At 37.8% G+C, this 23175-nt stretch overlaps 3 protein-coding genes across 8 annotated transcripts in view; 2 read left to right on the forward strand and 1 right to left on the reverse strand.

The window, feature by feature from the left end:
- Positions 1–26: 26 nt before the first annotated feature.
- On the forward strand, positions 27–5855 carry LOC145490215 (glutamine amidotransferase-like class 1 domain-containing protein 1). Of its 3 annotated transcripts, none has more exons than XR_014049675.1 (9): positions 27–141; positions 337–413; positions 1638–1743; positions 2442–2549; positions 2796–2893; positions 3080–3173; positions 4313–4424; positions 4834–4909; positions 5070–5855. XR_014049675.1 is itself a non-coding variant. In XM_081469336.1 (9 exons), the coding sequence occupies exons 1-8, from the start codon at positions 93–95 to the stop codon at positions 4853–4855; spliced, it is 666 nt and encodes a 221-aa protein (XP_081325462.1). In that variant the 5' UTR covers positions 27–92; the 3' UTR covers positions 4856–4869; positions 5070–5855. The 3 variants fall into 3 exon arrangements, 2 of the variants coding, with proteins under 2 accessions (XP_081325462.1, XP_081325461.1); XM_081469336.1 differs by having other exon boundaries at positions 4834–4869; XM_081469335.1 differs by lacking the exons at positions 4834–4909; positions 5070–5855 and having other exon boundaries at positions 4313–4824.
- Positions 5856–7334: 1479 nt separating this feature from the next.
- On the reverse strand, positions 7335–19354 carry LOC145490220 (serine/threonine-protein kinase 38-like). The gene is made up of 15 exons (XM_081469341.1): positions 19127–19354; positions 18933–18984; positions 16062–16184; positions 15241–15324; positions 14524–14647; positions 13946–14063; positions 13438–13474; positions 13237–13339; positions 12969–13033; positions 12232–12349; positions 10875–10907; positions 10259–10349; positions 9900–9989; positions 9291–9379; positions 7335–8921 (listed from the first exon to the last, which is right to left on the reverse strand). The coding sequence occupies exons 1-15, from the start codon at positions 19270–19272 to the stop codon at positions 8803–8805; spliced, it is 1392 nt and encodes a 463-aa protein (XP_081325467.1). The 5' UTR covers positions 19273–19354; the 3' UTR covers positions 7335–8802.
- A 145-nt stretch (positions 19355–19499) lies between these two features.
- LOC145490221 (elongator complex protein 4-like) overlaps positions 19500–23175 on the forward strand; it is a 45336-nt gene continuing 41660 nt past the window's right edge. Inside the window, exons 1-2 of one of the 4 annotated variants that reach the window (XM_081469345.1) lie at positions 19500–19983; positions 20102–20137. In XM_081469345.1, the coding sequence (XP_081325471.1) occupies positions 19806–19983; positions 20102–20137 (214 nt within the window). In that variant the 5' untranslated portion in view covers positions 19500–19805. The remainder of the gene's footprint in view (positions 19984–20101; positions 20138–23175) is intronic. The other 3 variants (XM_081469343.1, XM_081469344.1, XM_081469342.1) reach the window with 3 other exon arrangements.

Genomic DNA, 23175 nt, shown 5'->3' on the forward strand with positions numbered 1-23175 from the left:
TTCAACTCCTCTCTCTCCGTGGAGTCGCCATTTCAAAATCAACGCATGCGTAACCGTCGTTGTCGGAGAAGTCTGGGTACTAGATATCGAAGATGGCGGCCAAGCCAAACTGTTTGATAGCTTGTAGTTCAGCTACCCAAGGTATGGATAATTTTACTTGATTCGGAGGGATAAGTTACTTGAGATTACCAAAATATTTATTTCACATTTTATTGTGGGAGAAAAGGGAAGAAAACACTGAATCTGTGTATGTTTGTGATGTTTGTCATGTCTTTTCTAATCAGACGTTTGATGACACTGATCATGAGATATTTTTTTTTGTTTTATGGGTTTCAGGTGTCTCAGCTCAGTCCTTCATTCACGCATTCACACTGACGCATTCAGTTTTCAATGTTCAGATTGCAACGCCACAAGTAAGAAAGATATTCAACTAAGGGCCATGATTTCCATTTTATTGGGCCATTCCATTTAACATCCGCATCCCCGCCCCTATTAAGGTACTTTGAATTTTCCCCGTCAGAAATAAACTTTCAACGCCCCCCCGCCCCGCCCTCTTCCTCTTGCACAGTGCCGACGCACTTCCCCACTCAGAATTTATAAAAGATCAGAAGTACCAACAAAGTAGCCCCCTCAGAAATGGCCTCCAAAGACCCTCTCACCTCAGATTTACTAGACCCTCAAAAGTGGTGAGGGGGGTGGGGGGTGGGTAGGAGTGGTGCAGATATTAAATGGCCCATTTCACACCCCTACCTCAATTCCTAGCTAATGATTTAGTTGACAAGGGCCACCTGAAATAATTTGCACATCCCATTGAATATTAGAGAATTGCTGCATTTCTTAACCCCTTGTAAAAAAAAAGATATTGGAATTCAGTCCTATGTCAATTTCCTCTTCATTAGATTTTACTGAGCAGACCAAGATTTTATATATTTCTGCTTACATTTGTATTCAATTGGAGATGCATACATGTATTAAGATAATTTTAGAGCTGACTCTGAAGACACATGACCTCATGTAAGCTTTCAGCTTTAAACATTGTCATGTTTAAATGAAGGTATATCAATCAAGAGATTCATGTACCCACATTGAGGTGCAATGTCAACCTCTCTCAGAAGTCTCTGAGTCTTGATTTCTTTCGTAAGGATAAAAAGCTCTGGAGTTTACAGTACAGATATTCTGTTGTTACCATTTGCAAAGTTGTACATAATTTAATTTTACCATTCACCAGCACTTGTTCTGCCTGGGTCTCCCAGTTCCGATTATGGGACCCATGGCTTTGACTAATATACTCTAAGGAGATCAACAATTGGAAACTAGCATTTAATTAAGTGGCAGATTTTTTATCTGTTGCTATGCAGATGCATGTATATTTATGTTTCTTAGTGTGTCTTACATTTTCAACAGAGATTATCAACATTTTGTTCAATTTTCTTAAAACTCTCTACATGGGTTCCTGGTAAATGTAAGCAACCCTGAGGAGGGGTTTAAACTAGTCTTGTGCTGTATTGTCCAAACCCAGCTTCTTCCCAGTTATCAGAAAGCTGTTACATGTAGAAAATTGTTATATAATCTCGCTTGTAAAATTCCTCCCCAGATGGACATATTATATAGAACACGAAAACTCTTTGTCCCTCCAGGGTCAGCAAATAGACTTTGTGAAGGCAGATGAAAACAGTAGAAAATGGTTGAATGAGTTTCGGACCAAGCCTTTTTCAGTTCCTGGAAAACTTGAAAATGTTGATGGTGAGCATTTGTAAATTATAATATTGGTATTGTTTCAACTTAATGCCAAATATGCTGCAGTTATGGGAAAACAGATAAAATTAGACTTTGCATGTATTTTACAGACTTAAGTTTAATCTAAGAGTTTACTGGGAGTATTCTCAGAGGAAGTCCTGAGAGAAATAAAGGCTGGACTAAATATTGCAAAAATAATACATGCTACATGTAGGTATTCAATTTTGCATCCCAGTAATTTGGGAAAGTTCTAGAAAATATCCATACACGCCCCACAGCAAAGATAATTGGAATTTTCTGTGGGGTGGGGGACTCTGTAAGACCAAAACATTTTTAAAGAAATGTCTGAAGTCTAATTGGAATTTCCAGAGGGGTGGAGGGGGGGTGAATCTACACAGTGGTTCATTTTGCATCTCGTTTCAGGGAATATGTAATTTCCAATTCCCTCCATGAGATGGGCCTGCAAGGAATAATCAGTTATAGTTGTATCCATGGATATTTGTTTTGACGAATACCACTACAGTAACCATGATTCCTTGCAGCGCATCTCATGGAAGGAACTGGCCATTCTCATTAACAGTTCTTTTAAGTGTAAAGAGTTCTTTTAGGTGTAAAGAGTTCTTTTAGGTATAGTATGACTTGCATTATTAATGGAGCTTTTTTATCTTCGGTTATCATTTACAGGAAGTTTGTTTTCTTTCCAGCGGCTAGGTATGGTGCAGTACTTCTCCCAAGTTCCCCAGGAGCCCTTCATGACCTGGCTAAAGATAATGAGCTAGCTAAGCTCCTTAATGCATTTGTCCAAGAAAAAAGTGGGTATCAAATGTTACAGCTGTACGCTGTTTGAGTACAATTATTTTGATTTTATCAGTAATAGTAACAAATAATGGCTCATCTCTTAGCTAACTCATGGAATCCGATATGACAAGCAGATTACACATTGACAAGGTTGTCTTGCATTCCCTGCAAGTACATAGAATCTGTAAGTACTGATGATAGGTCTACATGCATGAACGTACAAGCCTTCAATGATATGACTGCATTATTTTTTAAATCAGAGCCCATCTGTGCTGTAGGACATGGGGTTGCTGGACTTTGCTCAGCAAAACGAGAGGATGGAAAATCTTGGAGTTTCAAGAGTTATAGCATGACAGGGGTAACAAAATTACCAGTGGTCTATAAATATTTTTATCAGTTACTCACACAAAAATATTGTTTTTCTAATGATATCAATTAAAAAATAAGATTTAATTAATTTTTAGTATTATCCAAGCCATAATCTACAGGTGAGAGATACATTGTGATGATAACATTCTGATTGTATTTATCTTGTGTACTTTAGCCTTCAGTTTTTGAATCAGCCCGCTCACCAGAATTTGCGAGTCTACCTATCATCCTTGAAGACTGGATCAAAGATAATGGTGGAACATACAGTGGTGAGTCTTTATGCAGTCAGGAAGGTTTAACCAGCTTAAATCAAGAGTTCCCCGGGCCATAAAACTAAGAGTTTTGGCATTTAACCCATTCATTACAAGGAATCCCCCAACTAAGCCTGCAGGTAGTATCCACTCAGCCAAGGGAAGCCTACTAAGTAGGGAATCCCCACATACCCACTGCAGGGGCAGATCGAGGGTGGACCACTAAGGAATGGCATAACGGACTGGTGAGGCAAACAAATTTTAAAAGGGAATATGTTATCTCATGCGATCAGGGGGGGGGGGGAGGTGCACACCCCCTGCACCCTCTCCCTCGATCCACCCCTACACTGAGGTAAACTACAGGAGCTTCACTAACCTAGGGAATACACTTAACTCTGTGGGGAATCCCTTAATCCAAGAGATCCTTAATTAAACTGAACCCAGAGCTTTGTTAATCCTAAAAACACAACAGGCTGAGAAATCCCTTGAAAACTAGGTCTCTCCTAACAGGAGACTTTTGCTGAACTCAAGAAATCACCCCCCAATTTTGGGACATAAACATACATGAACCCAGAAAGTGAAGCCTTGGAACCGGCTTGCTCATAGCTGCCGGAGCTTATTCAGGTTTCTGTAGCATGAAGTGGCCAGGAGTATTCCTACTCCCCCTGGGTGGAATGCTAGTCCATTGTAGGTCACTCCCCCGCAATTTGTTAGGTTTCCCCAACAAGTTGCTGGTACCCATTTATACTCCTGGGTGGTGAGAAGCACTGTGAGAGTTAAGTGTCTTGCCCAAGAACACAACACAATGTCCCCGGCCAGGGCTCGAAATCGGCCGCTTAATCCGGGGACAAGCGCACTAACCATGAGGCCACCGCGCCTCCACTACATAAACTCAGAGACTCCACTTAAAACTCCAGGTTTTGGATATAAACCAGCGAGTTCTTCCCCACTAAACCACAAGTATCAAAACAAAATTCCAGGGAATCCCCAAGACCCCAGGGCCTTTTCCCATTGATATAAAGCAGCAAGTCTGCAATGAAACTACATTTTATTTAAGAGTTTCCACACAAGCCCAGATAATTTCAATACCCAGCACTTAACCCAGGGAATCCCCATTTACATGTATCTACATGTGTGTTAAATCTATATTTATACAGCCAGTGAACCAGATGGGATGCATGTGATCATTGACAGACATCTCATAACAGGACAGAATGACACATCAACACTTTCTGCTGTTCAGAACCTCATTCTTTTGTGCAATGCAAGGTTAGGAAGAGTTCTTTTTCAGGGGTGGGGTGTGGTAATTGAGAAGTTTACATATAGTGAGAGCGAGATCTACTAGATACTAATGTCCAAGAATGTTTTGTGCAAACGTTTAAGACAGACTTGAAGTCTGTGTGAAGTTTGACTGAAATTTAACAGGATGCAAATTGTTTCTTTTTTTTTTTTTTTGTAGAACCATTGATTTGCCATCTCTTTTCTAAACTTTCCATTGATAAGAGTTTCTTTAGTTATTAAAAATTCACAAGTAACCATCACAGAATCTGACCCAATAGTGTCAGGAGGTCAGTTTCGTGCAATGTTGCAGTACAAAATGTAGCTGTCCTTGACACTTTATTATTTACCATCAATTCAAACACAATGCCTATTTTGTTTTTCCTTTTCTTTTTTGCAGACAAGGAAAAACCAAGAGTTGAAAGCTGGCTCTGATGTACAGCAATAAAATAAAATTATTTAGTACCAGTTATAATGTAATTATTACTGACAATTTTATTAATAACAATAAAAGGCCTTGTCCATTCTTTCTTTAAGTAGTGCATTTTGAAACTAGATTCTGTCAAATAAGCCTGCATGAAATAAATGTTTTAGCATTTATTTCATTTTTTAATTATTTTTTTGTTTGTTTTTTAGCTGTAATGATTTAGAAGCTCTTTGCACCCATTCAGTCAGTCACGAAACCAAAGGCAGCATGTCCCAGTGGTCAGCGCATCAAATTCATAATCCAGCGGTCCCAGGCTCAAGTCCCGCTCTGACCACTACCTGGATTTGTTTCACGGTAGCCCCGAGTTCAAATCCTTGGCCACGGTTGTAAATAGTCAACTGGTTTGCCTCTGGTCAGCTGAGATTCTTAATGATATTATGTTCAAACATCATTTGAATAAATTAATTTCTTTCAGTTGTTTGCTCAGCTCACTAGCCTTTGTGCTATAAACACTGCCGAGGGTAAATAAAGGTTATATATGTTTGGCTTGATTGTGTACATTGCACATAGATGCTCACTTTATGTTCTTATTGGTTGATTGGATGTTGTTTACATGACAATATGTTGTAATATGTTGCACATGATTGACCACTGTAATTTTTTGGGTTTCACAACAGTAAATACCTGAAATTACATGTATGTGACAGTATGCTGTTAGGTTTATATAATGAGAATTATGAAATTTTCATTTAGAACAAAATTGCTTCTCTTAAAAATACCTCAACACAAACCACACAAACAATTAGGTTAACTGGAGACAAATATAGTTCCCACCTCCTCAGACACAGCTGTCTCATTATTTTATTCATAGATCACAAGAAATCCAAATGAACACACTTCAAGGATTTCCAAACGAACATATTTGCGGAACAGGACGTTACATGTACTTACACCACTTACTAATGAAAAATATGTTTTGTAGTCTGGTTACAAAACGGGCACTGATTTATCTCCCCTTGGATTCCAAGATGATGTGAGTGTAGTCTAGAGGTCCGCCGATCCGTGCTTTTTTTTCACCAAATCCGTTGATCCACCAATATTTTTGTTCAAATCCGAAACCACAACCATATCTGGAAACAGAATTGTAAAAGTTCAAAGGTAAACTGGTAAATGTGAATGCCGTTGTTAATTTCGCGCAAATAGTACAGAAGGCAACATGCTTGATGACTATAACACAGTACAATTCCAATAACAGTCTCACCCAATAACAGTCTCACACCTGAGTTTAAATGAGCTTCGTTCGAAAAAAGAAATAATTTGGATGAACTCATTAACATACTGACCAAGGCTGAAGAAAGATCTATGACCCAAATTTTGTTTAGGACCCAAGATCCGAACATCAAGAACAGGCACAATCCAGAATCCGCGCCAAAATTCACAGCTGATCCACGATGCACTGTGTTTTCAAAATCCGCGAATCCGCTCGATTTACCGCTAAAATCCACAATCCGTGCACTTTTTAAGGTCAAATCCGTCGATCCGAAAACCTATTCACCCCCCTCACTCTACAATCAAATGACTGTGAACTACAAAACTGTAGTAAGGCCTACAGTACTGCAGTTGTTCACGCAAAAAAATTCCGGCAAATTAATCAGCTATCAAATGCGATCGTTGATGCAAAATAATTGTGCAGTGTTAATCACAATGCATCAATCTTTCAAAGGGTGTCAGCATTTCCTTTTAGTTCTATTGGTTATCTTTTCACAGATCTGTCAAGTTCCACTATCGAAAAAATTCGCGTAACGTGTTACTTTAGAGACCACCGCGACAAAAGTATTTGGAATAAAAGAATTCGCCGACACGTTTTTGTTCCGTATCTATCAGTGAATGTTCTGGCCAAATTTCACGGAAAACCGTCAATCCTACATACCCTATTTATTCATTTAAAGAGGAGGGATTCTCTCGAAAAACGAGTACGAGTTTTCGCCTTCTAAGGATTTAAAACATGACACGCCTTCTCAGAGGGATATTTCAACTCAGAAAGCCGCCAGCCAATGAAATAACATAACCCCTAGCGTTGACAGTATGCAAACTGGAGCTTCGCGTGAAAGCGATGCTACAGTCACGTTTAGGCACGCACGTTTTAGGCCGGTGGTCAAAAAGAATGACATGGCCGCCATGTTGCGCGTTTTTTTGTTTTTTGTTTTGTTTTGTTTTTTTCTGTCGTTTGGGTGCACGAGCCCGCGATCCCTGCCCCTAGCCATGCATGCTCACCATGGAAAAAGAGTTGCATGGGTTTATCTCTGTGCATGCATGTGGTTCTCTTCCTGCAGTTCTCTTCCTGCAGTTATGGTGCTCCGCTTGACAGCCTGTCCGGCCGCCGGAGCTCCGCTATGACAATGTTCTTATTACCGAGAAAATAAATTACGTTATGCCGCCAGCGTGAACTGGGCGTAACAAGAAAATTAACTCTGTGAGTTTTAATTGTATTTTTTATTTGTAATTTCTATTCCATAGAATTCTAAAGTTGTCTTGAAACTAAGCTATCAATGGTTAGATGATAACGAACAGTGTGATTCAATATTTATTTCATTCTGACTTACAGTCCAAGGTGGCTAACATTACATATATACTAATGACTTTGTACCAAAAGAAAATCTTGACACATTTGCAAACAATTATCTGACTCTACGAAGCTACGTGGAATTGTACAAGAACTGGACTGATTTATGATATCTCGTGTTAAATTGCCTCCGAGTCAATGTACTAAAAGGACCCATCTTGTCATTATTATTTAGTCTTATAAGCAGTTTCAAAACTATTTACACTATTGTCGCATTATTGAACATACCTTGCTTGCCCTTCTGTACAAAAAATACAGCCATAGAAATGTAACACTATTAATATGTAACTTTAATTGCCTCGTTTGTTTTCAACAATTTGGTGTTCAGCTTTTTCATTAAACAGAAAACTTAATTATCATTCCATAGCTTGAACATTGATTTATAACCTAACTGCACTGTACAAAACATTGTGAACATTGTTCTACTTGATTCATATTCTAAAAAACCTTGGTTTTATAAACGGATTGTGAAACCACTGCATAACCGCTTGTGAGTGACTGATTATTAATAATTGTATTTAATTTGTTCATTTTTTCAAGTAGGGGAGACAGAGGTGACAGATGCCACATGTATGGTTAATTTCCTCTGATCTAGTATAGTATGAAACATGACAACCTTGAAAACAGTTACTGTAATAACTATTGTAAAAGGTGGAACTAACAAAAATAGCTTTTGAAAGATTTTCTCAGCATTCAATAGCTGCAGTATTAAATATTTATGAAATACCAACCTATATACCGCCCGAAAATATGGACTAACTTTTTAACATGATTACAACCCACCAATAAACATCCAGTACAGTTATGTAATAACCGCTATTCCCTCCTGAAGGAAAACTCTGCAAGTCGACAGTTTGTATCTGATGTTGTTCTTTTCTGTAACCAATCCCTCCCTTGTCTACAGTGATTCATTCTAGCCCAAGGCTATCAATTCATCATGCCATGTACAGTTCATGCACAAAACCCACCTGCAAGAACCTGGAGGTTTCCAAGTTAGGTTTAATAGGATCTTGTATAAATGGTATGACAGCTTCTTAAGGTTACTATATACCTTTGCAGGTGTCTCGCCACCAAGCGATGTAGTGCCTCTAAAGGTATACGGTAACCTTAGGCAAAGGGGGTCTAAATGGAGAATCTTAACCTAACCGGTTCTAAAAAAATAAAAAAGTCCAGGTTCTTATATGCATGTTTTTTACAGTAACTCAAAAATCTGAAGACAAGAGAGGGATTGCCAGACTCATTACATGGTATAGTTTAAGACTTGCTGCTATGTGTATAAAAGAACTCTAAGAAAATACTGATTAGCAAGCTAGCACTGTTCACATTAGGGGAAGCTTGACCCCTCGTTGTGTGAGTCCTTCGAATCTTTTGAATGTGTAGTTAAGGAAAACCCAATCTTTACTTCCAGCTGCATCAGTTTTGGTGTCTTTAAACCAATCTGAAAGGAAAGGAATAATTAAATGGTATTTCATTAGATCCTATAATAAATTCAGTTACTGTTAGTTACTTGGCCAATATTTCTCCAGTTGAGGCCTACTAACTAGGTATATTGAGTAACTCGCTGCACACACTGCAAGACCTATAGTGTTGGCCTATGACCATTGTAGGTTCACAGTACATGCAATTGCAGTATGTACAGCAACAGAGCTCTTGGCACACTTGCAGACCTACATGTACATGTAACATGCCAGTCAAGCCTTATAGGCCTGCAATATGTGCTAAAGGTTATAACAACAGGGCGTGAACAGGAAAGATGATAGTTTAAAAACAAAATGCAACAGAATTAGTGAAAAAATTACAAGCTTACTTGAATCCAGCTCTGATTCAGGGAAATCATCAAAATTTGAAGTATCATCAATGGACTTCACATGAATTGGAATGGCAGCAGGTCTTTCCCTGTAAATGAAGATGAAATCTTAACATGAAACTGCACACAATGAGCAGCTTTTTAAACTTGTATAGTTAAGACTGACAACTGAAGACTGGTGAGACTGACAACTGAAAGTAAAGTCTGCATAGGGTCAAAGTGACACCTGCCAAATGCCGGTCACGAACTTATCTCAGTTTCTGTAGCTTTAAATGCCTAAGAGTATTTCTACTCTCTACAAGATGAGATGCTGATCCTTGCAGAGTTACCCCCAGTATTTGACCTGCTGGTACCATTTACACACTTGAGTGGAGAGAGGCACTGCAAGAGTGAAGTGTCTTGCATAAGAACACGATCCTGTAACCCTGGCCAGGACTTGAAACCGGACTGCTTGATCAAGGATTTAGTGTACTTAACACCTCTCCTCTCACAATTAATTTCATTGACAGTTCATGTGGGTTAAAACAGAGTAATGTTGGTTCTTCACATGAAAGCTGAGACCTTTCTCAGACGATTTTGAATCAACATACAGAAACAATGTTACAATACCTGATGTTTTGCCAATCAACACCATTGAAAAAAGGGTGAGCTTTGATTTCATCGATGCTGTTGAGCCTTTTATCAGGATCACAGCACCATCTGAAAGGTGAGCATACAAAACCTGTTAAAGCATCTGCTGCACTCTTTGATTTGTTTTAAAACTACATCTATGAACAAACAGCATTATGAAACATTTTTTGTTCAAGAAGATTTCATTTGAGGTAAGAATTTTCCTTTGATGGCCCTAGTTGATAAAAAAGAAAACTATTTAGATTTGCTCTAGATACTGTTAGTAGCAATTTAGCAATTCTTCCGTTAAAACACAATACCAAACCACTGGCACAGGTGTAACTTGATATAATGAATACCTTTCAATCAAGTTTCTTGCATTATCTGAAATGGGCATCTCAGGCGGGAAGATCAGAGTTTCTCTCCAGTTCATAACTTTTTTATATGTTTCTGCAAATTATGGTTTCAAAGTATAAGTTAGAACTGTCAAATTACTCAGTAGCACATTGTAAAGCAACAATTGCTCCCACAACTTCAGTAAATCAACTCTTTTCCCAACCACTAACAGGAGATCAATATATTTTACTAAACTTAGATTTCCCTTGTCAACACACACACCCTTAGCTGAAATAAAACCCAGGGATAATGTCCCTGTGATTTTTAAGGCATACCCATGGGCTAATACCTTGGGATTAAATTTATCCCCATGTACAGCCAATCCACTTAGTATGATAATGCATCTACATGTATTTGATGTTCAGGGCTACTTCTCTTTATTAATCCCTCCCCTAAGTAAAGAGGGGTTATGCCATTAGGATTATAGCCTCTAATAAAATAAGATGTCTGTAGATCTCTCAAATTTTAATGCCTATGGGTAACACCTTGGGAATTCACACCTCAATTGTCTACATGTAGAGTTGATACCCTTCGGAGTAATGCTTCTATTTTAAAAATTGCCAGAAATGGCTCACTAACCTTGAGGACTTTCTGAGCAAAATGGAGGGTAACCTGAAATTCAACAGTGATATGGCAAGTTGTACTTTTTTTCATACTTACATGATAATAAAATAATGATACAACACTTCACTCTCACAGTGCTTGTGAAGACAGCAAATCCACTCCTGGGGATAACCCTGCTATGGACTAACATCCCATCTAATGCTGGGGTTGCCCTGTTATGGACTAACATCCCATCTGGGAGGCGGGGGGGGGGGGGGGGATAGAAATACTCCTGCCCACCTACTAGTGGTTACTTCATGCTTTATGGAAACTGAATATAACTAGGGTATCTAAAAGATAGTAATGCTGCGGCACATTCTGTTGATAGTGACATATTTAATGCCATGATTCATTTACCTGCGCGTTCCAAGACTTACATTAACTGTTATTTCTCAAAGTAGTGTCAAATCGTGGTGTCACTTAAAATCTGTCGTTGTATGCATCAACTTCATGCATGATGACGCATCGATGGTGAGGTGTGACAAAGGATCGAGACAAAAAAACACATTGTGATCTGAAGTATGTTTGGACATAAAACGATACACATCAGCCTCTCCTTTACCAGATCGCGAAAATCGAAAGATGTGGAAATTGTAGGAGCAGAAATCTAACTTATAAATTCTGTACTGGCACGCATTAAATATCTCTAGAACTCGACAGAAGAACACACAGACTGTGTCGAGAACGTGTCCACCGCGATGTGTGAAAATGCTCAAGCTTTAGCTTAAATTCATGTTTCGATGAAAAGGAATAGATTGCAGCATTTATGAAATCAGCGTGTTCCACGGTTTTCGTTTGTTTTAATTATTCTACAGGCTTTAGTAACGACGATTTCTCTTCATTTAAGAATTCGGCAAAGGAGGCGAGACTGCTAAGAAATGACATACTAAGATTAAGATGTCACAATTAATCGTCCAGATTTACAAACTTTCACATACTGCATAGCAAGAGTTGTGAAAGTCAAGCACGATCTCCTTCACATCGCTTTACAGGTAAATCAGAGCAAACTTTCTCAGTGGAATCCACGCGAAAAAGGACGACGGCTCGACGAGTATGATATCCTCGTGTTGTTCGTGGCGCAATGCACTCCAGTAAAAGTGGCGCAGTGCAGTCTGGTTAACTGCAATGCATTCTGGTAAAAAGTGATGAATTCGAGAATTTGTACCCCCTTCTATATATTCTTCTTAAATCCTGATTATGTTGCTGCTCGCTTGCTACGCTCGCTCCGCAGCAATTACCAGCCTGATGGGCCACCAGAATCAAACACTCAGACTTTGTCTTTTTGATAATAAAATTACTATAATTACATTACGTTGCTTCTGTCATTGCTTACCTATTAGCATCTCGTACATGATCACGCCTAATGACCACCAATCACAGCTTTTATTATAACCAGTCTGATGAAAGACTTCTGGGGCAATGTAATCAGGAGTTCCTACTGTAGAGTATGCCTGGCAATGAAACAGTTATATCAATGTATTTCATTAGCTTGAGCTGTGATTTGCAAACTCAATTTTTATTAAATTGACAACTTAATTACTTATTTTTTAACCACTGTTGGTGACTATTTTTAACTACTTTTGAGAATTCTCATCAAACATACACTTTTATAACAATCTATAAGTCTAGTGGGAAAGATTTGTGGTTGAAAAGTTTCTCTGAAGTATATTGAGGCTAACGCAATGTGCCAACCTGCTAGTCAACACTTTGGATTGATTTTAGCACATACATAGAGGATATTACATGGCCCAGTGGAGATACGAAAATTTCTCTTCGAGTCTCAAGTGAGCACAGCGAACGAGTGGAACATTTTTCAACACAAGAAGAGAAATTCCGTGTCTACAAGCAGCCATGTAATGTTCTATTTATTATACATAAGCACCTATGAAATCCCAAACCATTTCACTTTTGCTGCAAAAGGTGCCATTTGTTGTGTAACCATAGCAACAGCGATCTTTTCACATTTGAAGATAACAGTTTATTTTCATGTGTGAAGATATTATGTTTTCATGTGAAAGCTCACCTGGTATTTCAGTGGTTTTTATGTATAATAAATGTATTATCACATACCAGTTGTCTTCTGTTCTTTTTCCATGTGGCTGCTCTGCCTTTTGTATCTAATGGTTCTATTGATGCTAAAGGGAGAATATCAGATAAAATTCAGAATTGTTTACTAATTTTAGTTGTTGTATGCCCATTCTTTTGTATCAGTTATACAAGTTAAACCTCATGTTATTATGCATGATTAAGTAGTTAACCTATCAGAGCATTGAGCAAGCATTATAAATTCTTAGTTTTAAAGTATTTATATACATGCCAAATATAGATGTTTTCTTACTGAAATCTTTCATATCACTTGGTGAAATTTCCCTGTAGAATTCCGTTCTGTGTGCTTTCTTAAGACCAGTGCAAAGACCAAAATCTGCCAACTTGATGTGTCCCTTTGACAAAAAAAATGATTAAATAATCAAAACAATGATTTAAGAGTGCACAGAAAAATGTAAAGGATGAAAAACAGAGGATAGATTTGTGTAATTACCTTGCTATCCAAAAGCAGATTGTCAGGTTTAATATCCCTGTAAAGGAACAAAAAAAATCAAAATGTTAAAATTGTAATAACAAAATTATCTCTGTCAATAAATATAATTTTGTGTTGTGCAATGTTTGTAGTTGATGCAGACCACCTGAATTGTACAAGTGCACAGATAGTGTGTCCCGTACACTGAAAATAGCCCATTAGGGTGTGCTTTGTTCCCTTGTAGAAGAAATTGTACTCTTGGCTTACTTAAATGGATAAGTAAAATTTTATTAAATAACTTTATAAGTGATATTATAATTATGTAGATTTTGCATAAAGGTATGCAGGTCAGCCAACTGAAGAGAACAGTGTAAGTTTAAAATTAGAATGAGCATCCAGACACTTGCAGTGGAATTCAATTAATAATGACATCACTGTAACTTCAGAGAATTTTAGGTCCAGTTTAAAATGATTTTAGGGTGATTGATCGAAAGGTTAATAGATTATTGTAAATCCAAATTTTCCTCACCTATGAATAAATCCAACTTGATGGATGGAGTCAATTGCAAGAACTGATTCAGCAATGTAAAACTGAGTCTCATCTTCCGTAAAAGTGTCCTTTTTCATCAGCATTGTCATCAGATCACCTAATAGTAAGATAACAATTAAAAAGAGATTATTAAGAAACTGCTCATCTCAGCCCAAAAGAAATATTTAGGAACATATGTGGGTTATTGACCAAGCGTGAGGTCAAGATGGCCGGATATTGATCAAGTTCTTTTTTGCATGTCTATGCATGTTTACAGAGTCCAGATCCATAGTGATGCAAAAATAAATAAATAAATAAATAAATAAAAAATGAGGCCAATATCCAGCCATCTTGGCATCTTGGCATCTTGTTTAAATCTAGTGGCACACAGCGGGTAGTGCCGCGCAGGGAAGATAGCCCCATCTTGCCTGCTTTGTTAGCCAATAACAGTGCAGGATTTGGTTCACTTTGCCTGCTCACAGAGCTAATCATAAAATAAGAATTTATAACATACAGTTAGGAGAAAATTTTCAGTGATGACATTTTGATAATCAAGAAACCTTTGATTAGGTACTAACCACCAGGAAGAAATTCCATTACTAAATAAAGATAATGTCCATCTTGGAATGAGTAATACATCTTCACCACCCAAGGATTTTCTGCTTCTGCAAGAATATCTCTCTCAGCACGAGCATGGGCAACCTAAAATAACATGGGACAAATCAAAATAGAGAACTATAGAGAACTATAGAGAACTAGAACCAAAATAGAGAACTATAGAGAACTAGAACCAAAAAGAGAACTATAGAGAACTAGAACCAAAATAGAGAACTATAGAGAACTAGAACCAAAATAGAGAACTATAGAGAACTAGAACTAATGTACTCTAAATATAGAGGGTTTCCAGAGAGTTGGACATGCCCTCCAACTTACATGTACATACACTAACAGCTTAGCCCAGTTTCAATAGAAAGGACATGAATCTGGGACATGGTTAGTGTAGCTACTGGGAAAACCTACCATTTGGCTTAGGCAGCAAGTACTTGAAGAACCACAGTTATCACACAGGTCAGCTCAAAAGTGAGTGAATTTAACTTTAAATTATTAAAATACTCTGACCAGAACTTCTTAAAGACATAAGACATGATATCTAAAGATCAGTAAATACTGGGCTCATGAGTAAGTGTCAGGGTCCCCACTCTCAAAAGTTACAGCTGAGGGCATTTTAATGAATGATTCATGTTAAAAAATAACTGTTAGTATAAAACAATAACTATTAAGCACAGACACTGTACCTGTTCTTTTTCTAGCATGTCCTCTTTTCTCAGAATTTTCATTGCATAAACATGGCCTGTGTCATGTTTTTGAACCAAACGCACCTACAAGAAATAAACGTTTCATTTTCTTGCATAGTAAATGCAGCATTATGATGTAAAGAAAGTCCCATCTGATCCTACAGTTAGCAGCTTTTTTCTGAATAAGTTGGCAGCTGCAGACAAGAAAAACCTTATACTTTAGATAGGCACCAGCCATGGGATATTTTTTAGCTACGATTAATACAAGATACTTGTGAATAAACAAGTGACAGGCTTGCTTAAAATCAATCATAATTTCTGGAAAAAAAATACTTACTAGACAGTTTATAAAACGTAAAGGGACTACAGAGGATGCTAGTGTCACTCCCGACTCCCGTTGGGAGATTTTTGTTGGTTACGTGACGTGGCCATTGGACTTTAGTCACCATGTGTTCAAGTAACTGAGTGTTTTGAATCACAGGAGTTTGCAAAAAGTTGGCATTGTGCCGTTCGTTTAGCTTGAAGCAAACAGTTCGGTAAGTTAACATTTCGCCTTTGCTATTCAAAGAAATATTTGGAACTTAATACCTCTTTGTACTTTTCAGAAAACCTCACTCACATGTATATATTCACACACGTATGCCTTTGATGGAAGCGAAGAGTTTTATTCAAGTTGTTGTGACTTTGTTCATCGACCAGGGCCGTGCGGTCGATGTGTGCCTTTTGAGCTTGAACCCATTGTGACCTGTGAGTTTTCGACGTTTGTTTTGAGAGGAAATAAAGACAGGTACTACGGTACTGACAGCTAGATTGCACCTTACCTCACCAAAAGCTCCTCTTCCAACCACTTTTAAGGAGTCAAAATCTTCCTTTCCAATTCTTGATCGCTTCAGTCTTAAAAACTCTGTTTCCTTTCTAGCAAGGAGACTTCTTGATTCTTGTTTCTGAACACAAAAATACAACCACCTTTTCAATTCCACGGAGACAGGAGGTTTTACATGTATCTCTTTATATGATTTTAAGCCTGTAAAACTTCTGGAATACAATAATAATAATTTTTTTTGCATAATTTATATCTTTGACATATATCTGGATAGCTTTGCGCAGATTTGTTTTTATCTAAGGTTAATCAATAACCTGTCAATTGCCCCTCAGCACAAAGCGGTCAAACCATGCACAAGAATCCAGCTACAACACTTCCAGATAGCACCACAATACGTAAGAATTTCAAGCGTTCTGTGTTTTTGAGCGAAAGAACTTCACCTGCTCCGGACCTTTGACCGCTGTGTGAACTACAAGACCCATTACAAAACAACTTTTAGGGACTCGCCAGTTATTATTGCTAAGGGATGATAAAATGTTTCAGTATTCGTGCTCTCTAACCAAAAGTTTCAACGAGGCTTGCAGAAAACATCATGACCATAGCACTATAGAGAGTTACGAAATATCATTTAAAGACATATCAAACAATTCACTTGGCCTCTACTTTATCACCTGGGAGGTGAGATTGGATAAACTTAAGGCAGCAAGAAGAACCTAGGGACAAGGTTCCATCGCTCAAGCTGTAAAAAGTATTTATTCACTCCTTTAAACTGTATTTCCAGTGGTTTCGTGTTGGTTGTTTCGGTGGTTCCAGTCATTTTGTTTCGGTTGTTCTGGACAGTGGTTTTGGTGGTTCCAGTGGTTTCATTCTGCCAGTTTTGTTTCGATGTTTTAGGTTTTAGTACATGCCAAAGAAAAAGCCTGCTACGCAAGATTTGGTCCCATAACTCATAAAAATTCTGATTAGGTGTGAAATGCGCTCGTTAATGAGTAGTTTTATGCTTCTTAGCACATCATTAAATGAATTACTGATTGACCTTCATGTACGAAGCAGGTCCATATACTATTGATCCCAAACGTCCTTTGAAATGGTTTTTTTTTTTCAGGCCATTTTATGCACCATTGCCTTTTTGGTTTCATTCACCTGATTCAAAAAAAGTGAACATGAGACAACAAATTCATGATCATGTGATGAGTGAATCTCTGCCTTCGGGGAAGTAGCTTCACAGTTTGTTTGCAAGTTTGTTGAGTTTTGCACTTTCTAACAAGATGCAATCCAAGATATGTTACAGACTATAGTTAAACAGATGCAAAATCTCCGGCATGGATAAGATTTAACTTGAACTTGGAACTTTTGAGGAATATGCAACTGCTGTGCTGCAGACTTTGGCCATCTGCACCAAGAGATGCTCATCATCACGTGATCACTTTTTTTGAATCACGTGAATGAAACCAACGGAGCATGAAACAGCCTGGAAAAAAAGCCATTTCAAAGGATGTCTGGGATCAATAGTATTCTAGCACTGACTAAACTATGAAGATATCACTTGGCGCTCAGTCTATCAGTGCTGTGTAAACATGATCATGACTTCTAGTCTAGAAAACTATTGCGCTAAGATTTGGGCCATATTTTTGCATTTTATATTCAAAATTGACACCATCCGCACTCCCTGTTTATAATGTTCAAATTTGCATGTACCTCCTCAGAAAAAAAAAATTAAAGTGACAACAGCTATCCCTCAATATTTTTTTTTTCCCCAAAGAAAAAAAGCTAACTTTCTTCCAAAACCCCTCAGAAATGTTAAAAAGATCAAAGAATGCCATTGGCAGAGCCCTCTTGGAAATGACTTTCGTAGCCCTACAGAAAATCTTGCCAATGGGGCCATGAGATCGCCCTTGAAGCATTTGACAAGGGTCTATACAAAAGATATCTCAAAAAAGAAGAGACAAATAAATTTTTGGCAATATATGTTAAAGCAAATTAAAGCAACGTGAAGAATTACGTCAGAATTAATGTCATCACAGACAGAAATTGTAGATCTTATAATATTGTAATTATTATAATTATTATTTTTGTGCACAAAGATCATAATATCAATGGTGAAAATCCTCTTTGGCTTGTTGTTTTGTTTTTCTCATTTGAAAAGAAAACAAAAAAGAAAAACAACAGAATTTTTTCCACCGCATTCACGCAACATGCTGTGTCATAATTCATTGTTATGGAAAATTTTCGTGGTCTAAGGTAGAAATTATGCAAAATCTTGATGAATTAATTTTCCGCTAAGCTGGCTATATTGCAGCGTGGCCTTCGACACGTTTGTTTGCGGTTAAAATGTTCTAATATCCTTAATGGTTCTTTTCAAACTGCTGTTTTTCGCATCGAGATTTAAATAACACAACAAAAATGTAAATAGACCCTGAAGATAATTTATCTGAATCTTCGTCTTGACGCAACGCAACTGGTGAGGTGGACCGTAGTCACCTCGGAAGCGACATTTTAGCATTTGCTACACGATTGAAAATGCGCAAGATTACATGTAATGACGAAGTGTACCTAAAGCTTAATATATTAGCTGAACGAGAGAGCAAGTCGTTCTTTCAACGAGATTCATAATTTATTGGGTTATTACATCGATTGCCAGACGACAGCTTACAAACCCATTCAAAAGTATTCTTGCTGAGCATCTTCAAGCCAGATTCACGTCAGAAATTCCGCAAACGTTCGATAGCAATTTTATTGCTTGAAATAAGAAATCCCAAAAAAGGTAAAGCTTAAATCAACATGTCATCGCTAAGTAATGCTTCTTCAGTAAACTTAACACTGACAACTGTGTCGAAAACTCTCTACAGGAAATGCAATTAACACAAACCTCTTCTTCGGTCAATCCTTGCTGTTCCATATTAATTTCCAAAACTTTCCATCTGTAACGAAAATAGAGTAAATTAATTGAAGTGGACAGAACGTTGTTGTTCGTGACAAGGTCCTTACTGAGTAATCTTGGAATGTCTCTTCTGTAGAGAGCGAAATTGGTACAATTTACAAATTGTATTTCCTCGATCAGACCTGTTTTGTCGTTCTTGGTGCTGACTGATCAAGTTCGCGTAGAAACTTTCAAGCGTTGCCTTGGCTTTCGCCACCTTTTCAAGAGTATGGTTGGAGTAAGAGCAAGAGGCTCCATTTGTACTCATTGTTGTGGCTGTGTTAGCCATCTGCGAAATTCCTAGCCGGAAAAAAAACTTTCACGGCTTTGAACGGCGACGACTTCCACACAAAACAGACAAATTAACCTGACGTGACCAACACTGAAGTGTTACCTAGTCACCAGTTTCCTGTCCCGAGTACCGACACTAAGCTAACACGAACAATCATTGGCCACTTCAATATCGTGTTATTTTGGTATATTTTCTAATCAGTCTTGTGATTGGATAGTGTTTTTCTGCGTGTTGGCGGGAACTTATTATCCCCAAGAGACAGAGTTGTCGAGGGGGAGGGTAAAGGGGAGGGGTATGTCAAAAAGAGCACTTTACGTAATATCCACTCGGCAGTCCACAAAATAAAACAAAGAATATTAAAGAACTGTCGACAAGAAGTAGATCTGGCAATTTCACCAATGACTCGACCAAAATCCAGCTAACCAATACGCAATCAGTGTGCAAAATATGCTGTTCTTGACTGTCATATGTCCCCTTAATGGGCATGAAGCGGGTTTTGCTTGTACACGCGTTGTGAGCCAGTGGTGTGCATGAAAATGCAGGATACTTCATATAAACAACCTGAACCTCAAAAAATCAAAATGGCGAGCAGTTTCAAAAAGAAAGGTTCTCGAGGTCGCACCGTTTATCCTTCGGGAACAAAACCATCTCTTCATAACAATCAGCTTTTGATATCTTCTGGAGTGCCATCTATGGACAACAATATAGGTGACGTTATTGATGGAGCTTTTGTTATTTGAACTCATTAGAATTTTCACCACTGCATGACTCCAAAAGTGTTCATTGTTAAGCTTACTTAAGCTTATTGAAAAACATACTTTTTAAGGTGGTGGAATTGCTGTTGGAACCGTTTTGATGATTGGTAGGTAATCTTTTCACTACTAAGTAAGTAAGTAAGTACTTTATTTGTACACATTTCACCAGTGAGCCTGGGGCTCGTTTAAATGTGAACGTGTATGCTAAAATTAAAATGTAAAATTTAAATATGTTATCTGTTCAATAAAAGTACAAAAAACTAGACTATAAAATTTAAACCTAGACTATAAAAATTTTAATATGTAAACTAATCGATACAAAGATTACAGCAACAATTGGCCTCGGTAGTCAGGTTAACATTGTTCAGTTCTATAATTTTCATTAAGCTCATCTTTTTCGATGGCTAATTTTTCTCAATACTCGGGATATGTTTGAATGTACATGTCCCATTCTATTTTACATACTGCTTGTAATTGTAAGACCATATCAAACAATTAGATTATGAGCTTGAGATTTCTATCACCCATAGAAATCGAGAGCGAATAATCTAATTGTTTTAGTATAAATCTACTAGTCATTCAAGACCTTACATGTATCTAAATCTCCTTCAAAGACTCTTCAAAAATGACAAGAAGCGGCCGTCATTTTGTTACTGTGCCTTTCAATAACATGCAGACTCTAAAATTAAAAACTTAACCGACAAACGCATTTTTCACTACCGTCAATCAAATGTGCAACAGCTCCTCCCAGCTTCCGACTATGTTGTCTGAACTGTGCTCAATGATTTGATTTGATTACTGCACGCTTGGCAGTAGTCGGAAGCTGGGAGAAGCCACTGAACATGTGATTGACTGTAGCAAAAAACGTATTTGTCGGTTGAGCTTTGAATTTAAGAGTCTGCATGTTATTAAAAGGTGCGGTAACAAGGGCACACTGCTATGCTACTCACTATCTATCACAGATTATATAGCCTAAGTTATTCTCGCATTTTGATTGTTTCTTGCCTATGATCTATTAGCAGACAGACACACGATTGACGTCATCATTTCAAAGTTTTTCCCTCTTTGTTAATGGTGGAAAGTTTTGAGAATTTAGATAATATTTTACATGGCTGGGCGAAATGGCAAAGGCATTGAACAGGTATGAGAAGCGGGAAGAAGAAAGAAAAAGCCTTTTCTTTTTTGGAAAATGACACAGAAAAAATACTCGAGCAGTCTCAGTCTGCAGTCAAATGAGACTAAATCAAACACAAAATTGGTCTTGAAAAGAAACCATTTCTTTGTCTCGAATTTAGCATTTAACCCAATACACAAAATGGTTATGAGATTGATATATTTAAAAAGTTCAACTTTTCTCAGTCTCAAGATAATTGTTGACACAGATTGATGTCAGGAATGAAACATCAAAACATCACTTCTTAAAATCAATTAACTTGAAATAAACACATAACCTTGCTTTCCGACGCACGAATGTTCCAGTCCATTTGAAGGCATAGCAGTGAGCAAAATATAGCTCACTACAGCTCACAGCCAACTGTATTGCAGCTATAAGGTGTCTCCGACACTATATCAAACTGATTTGAGAATCACCTACCACAGAGGACACAAATTTCCACCGTCACTAACGCTCCTTTGATTCAAAACTCGAATCAAAATGCCTCCTGGTTGACCACAACCGTAAGTTTTCCGAGCGTATTTTTCAACTCCTGCAATATTCAAGGCAAAGTCCAAGCTTTTCAGCTCAGAGGGCTGCTGTGATGACAAAAACTGACTTGACTTGTCCAGCATTTTCTTCAAGATTTGTAGATTTCGCAGTTCAATCTGTTTTCGCTGTAAGTTTTCATTCCACGAGAGGCCACGCTCTAGTCAGGTTTGACAGTGGCATAATTTTTCTGGACCAATCACAATTCTTTGCAAAGCATAGCAACCAATGAGATTTCTACCTTTTGTATAGACAATAGATTACGTCAAATGGCTTTTTTGTGTTTGCCAAAGTTGGCAAAGGCCGGCTTTTGAGTCATTATATAAAACAAATAGATTCCAGGTTGCCTTGTGTCTGTTCAGTAATAGATCACAGAGGACATCAAAATGTGGTAAGAAAATCAGTGACACACTCTGCTATTGCCTCGTGTGCCACTTTTTTGTGGCTGAAATTTTCTTTTGAAAAGGGATCACATTAAGCTTGTACTTCTAAAGTTGGGTTGGGCCAGGGAAGTGGGGGAGGCAGATTTTTCCTCACTTTTGAGTGCTTTTCTGCTTTTCTGCTTGCTCACAGTCAAACAAGAGCCTGGAACAGGCTACCCTGCACCCCTAGCAAATAATGGCATGTGTTTCAGGGTTCTCTCGAAAATTTGAAGTAGAGGGAGAATAACTTTGAGTAGGCAGCGGACAATGCCGATAAAAAGACGTTGAGTGGTTTTATCAGAGCCACGTGGAGGGGAGAGGGGGGCGACCACAACCTTTTATTGGGGGGTCTGGGAACCTCATCAGGAAAATTTTGAAATTGGGGTTCTAAAAAGTGCATTTCAGTGTATTTTAAGATTTGAATGGCTTTAAAACAGTGCTAGGGGTGGAATTCATTGAACGTGATGAAGCTTGTGATTGGTAACCGTTGCAAGCACAAGCCTGTAATACTCGGTGAAGTTTCCCACGGATTTAAGCTCAGAATTTTTTCTGATTAAGCGTGCGGACCATCATCAACGTTTTGAACCTTTGCGGTAGTTTGGGCTTTTCATTCATGATTTCAAAAGTGATAAAATTAACACAATCAAACTTAAACTTAACATATTTTGCCAATGTTTCGCTTTATAATGAAGCCTTGGAATAGTGCATGTATTTATTCATACTTCCTACTCGATAAGTTTGCCAGTTCTATATCTCACTTTCAATATTTACACAAACATCTTACAGCTGCTGAGTTTAAAGATTGTGTAAGATCTTGCAAAGTTTGTTTCTTTTGTTGAAAGAAATCTTTGCATTTATTTGTTCTCAAAAATCCTCCCTGTGCAAGCCAAGCACTGGGTTGCATGTCGTTGTGTTTAAAGAACCAATTAAATTATGTGTACATCCACTGGAGATAAAAGAACTAATTTTAATTATATTTTTGAGAGAAAACAACTTATGACCTTCATTTGTGCCATCTCTA

The sequence above is a fragment of the Orbicella franksi genome, chromosome 6 (assembly GCF_964199315.1).
Source record: "Orbicella franksi chromosome 6, jaOrbFran1.1, whole genome shotgun sequence".
NCBI classification, from domain to species: Eukaryota; Metazoa; Cnidaria; class Anthozoa; order Scleractinia; family Merulinidae; genus Orbicella; species Orbicella franksi.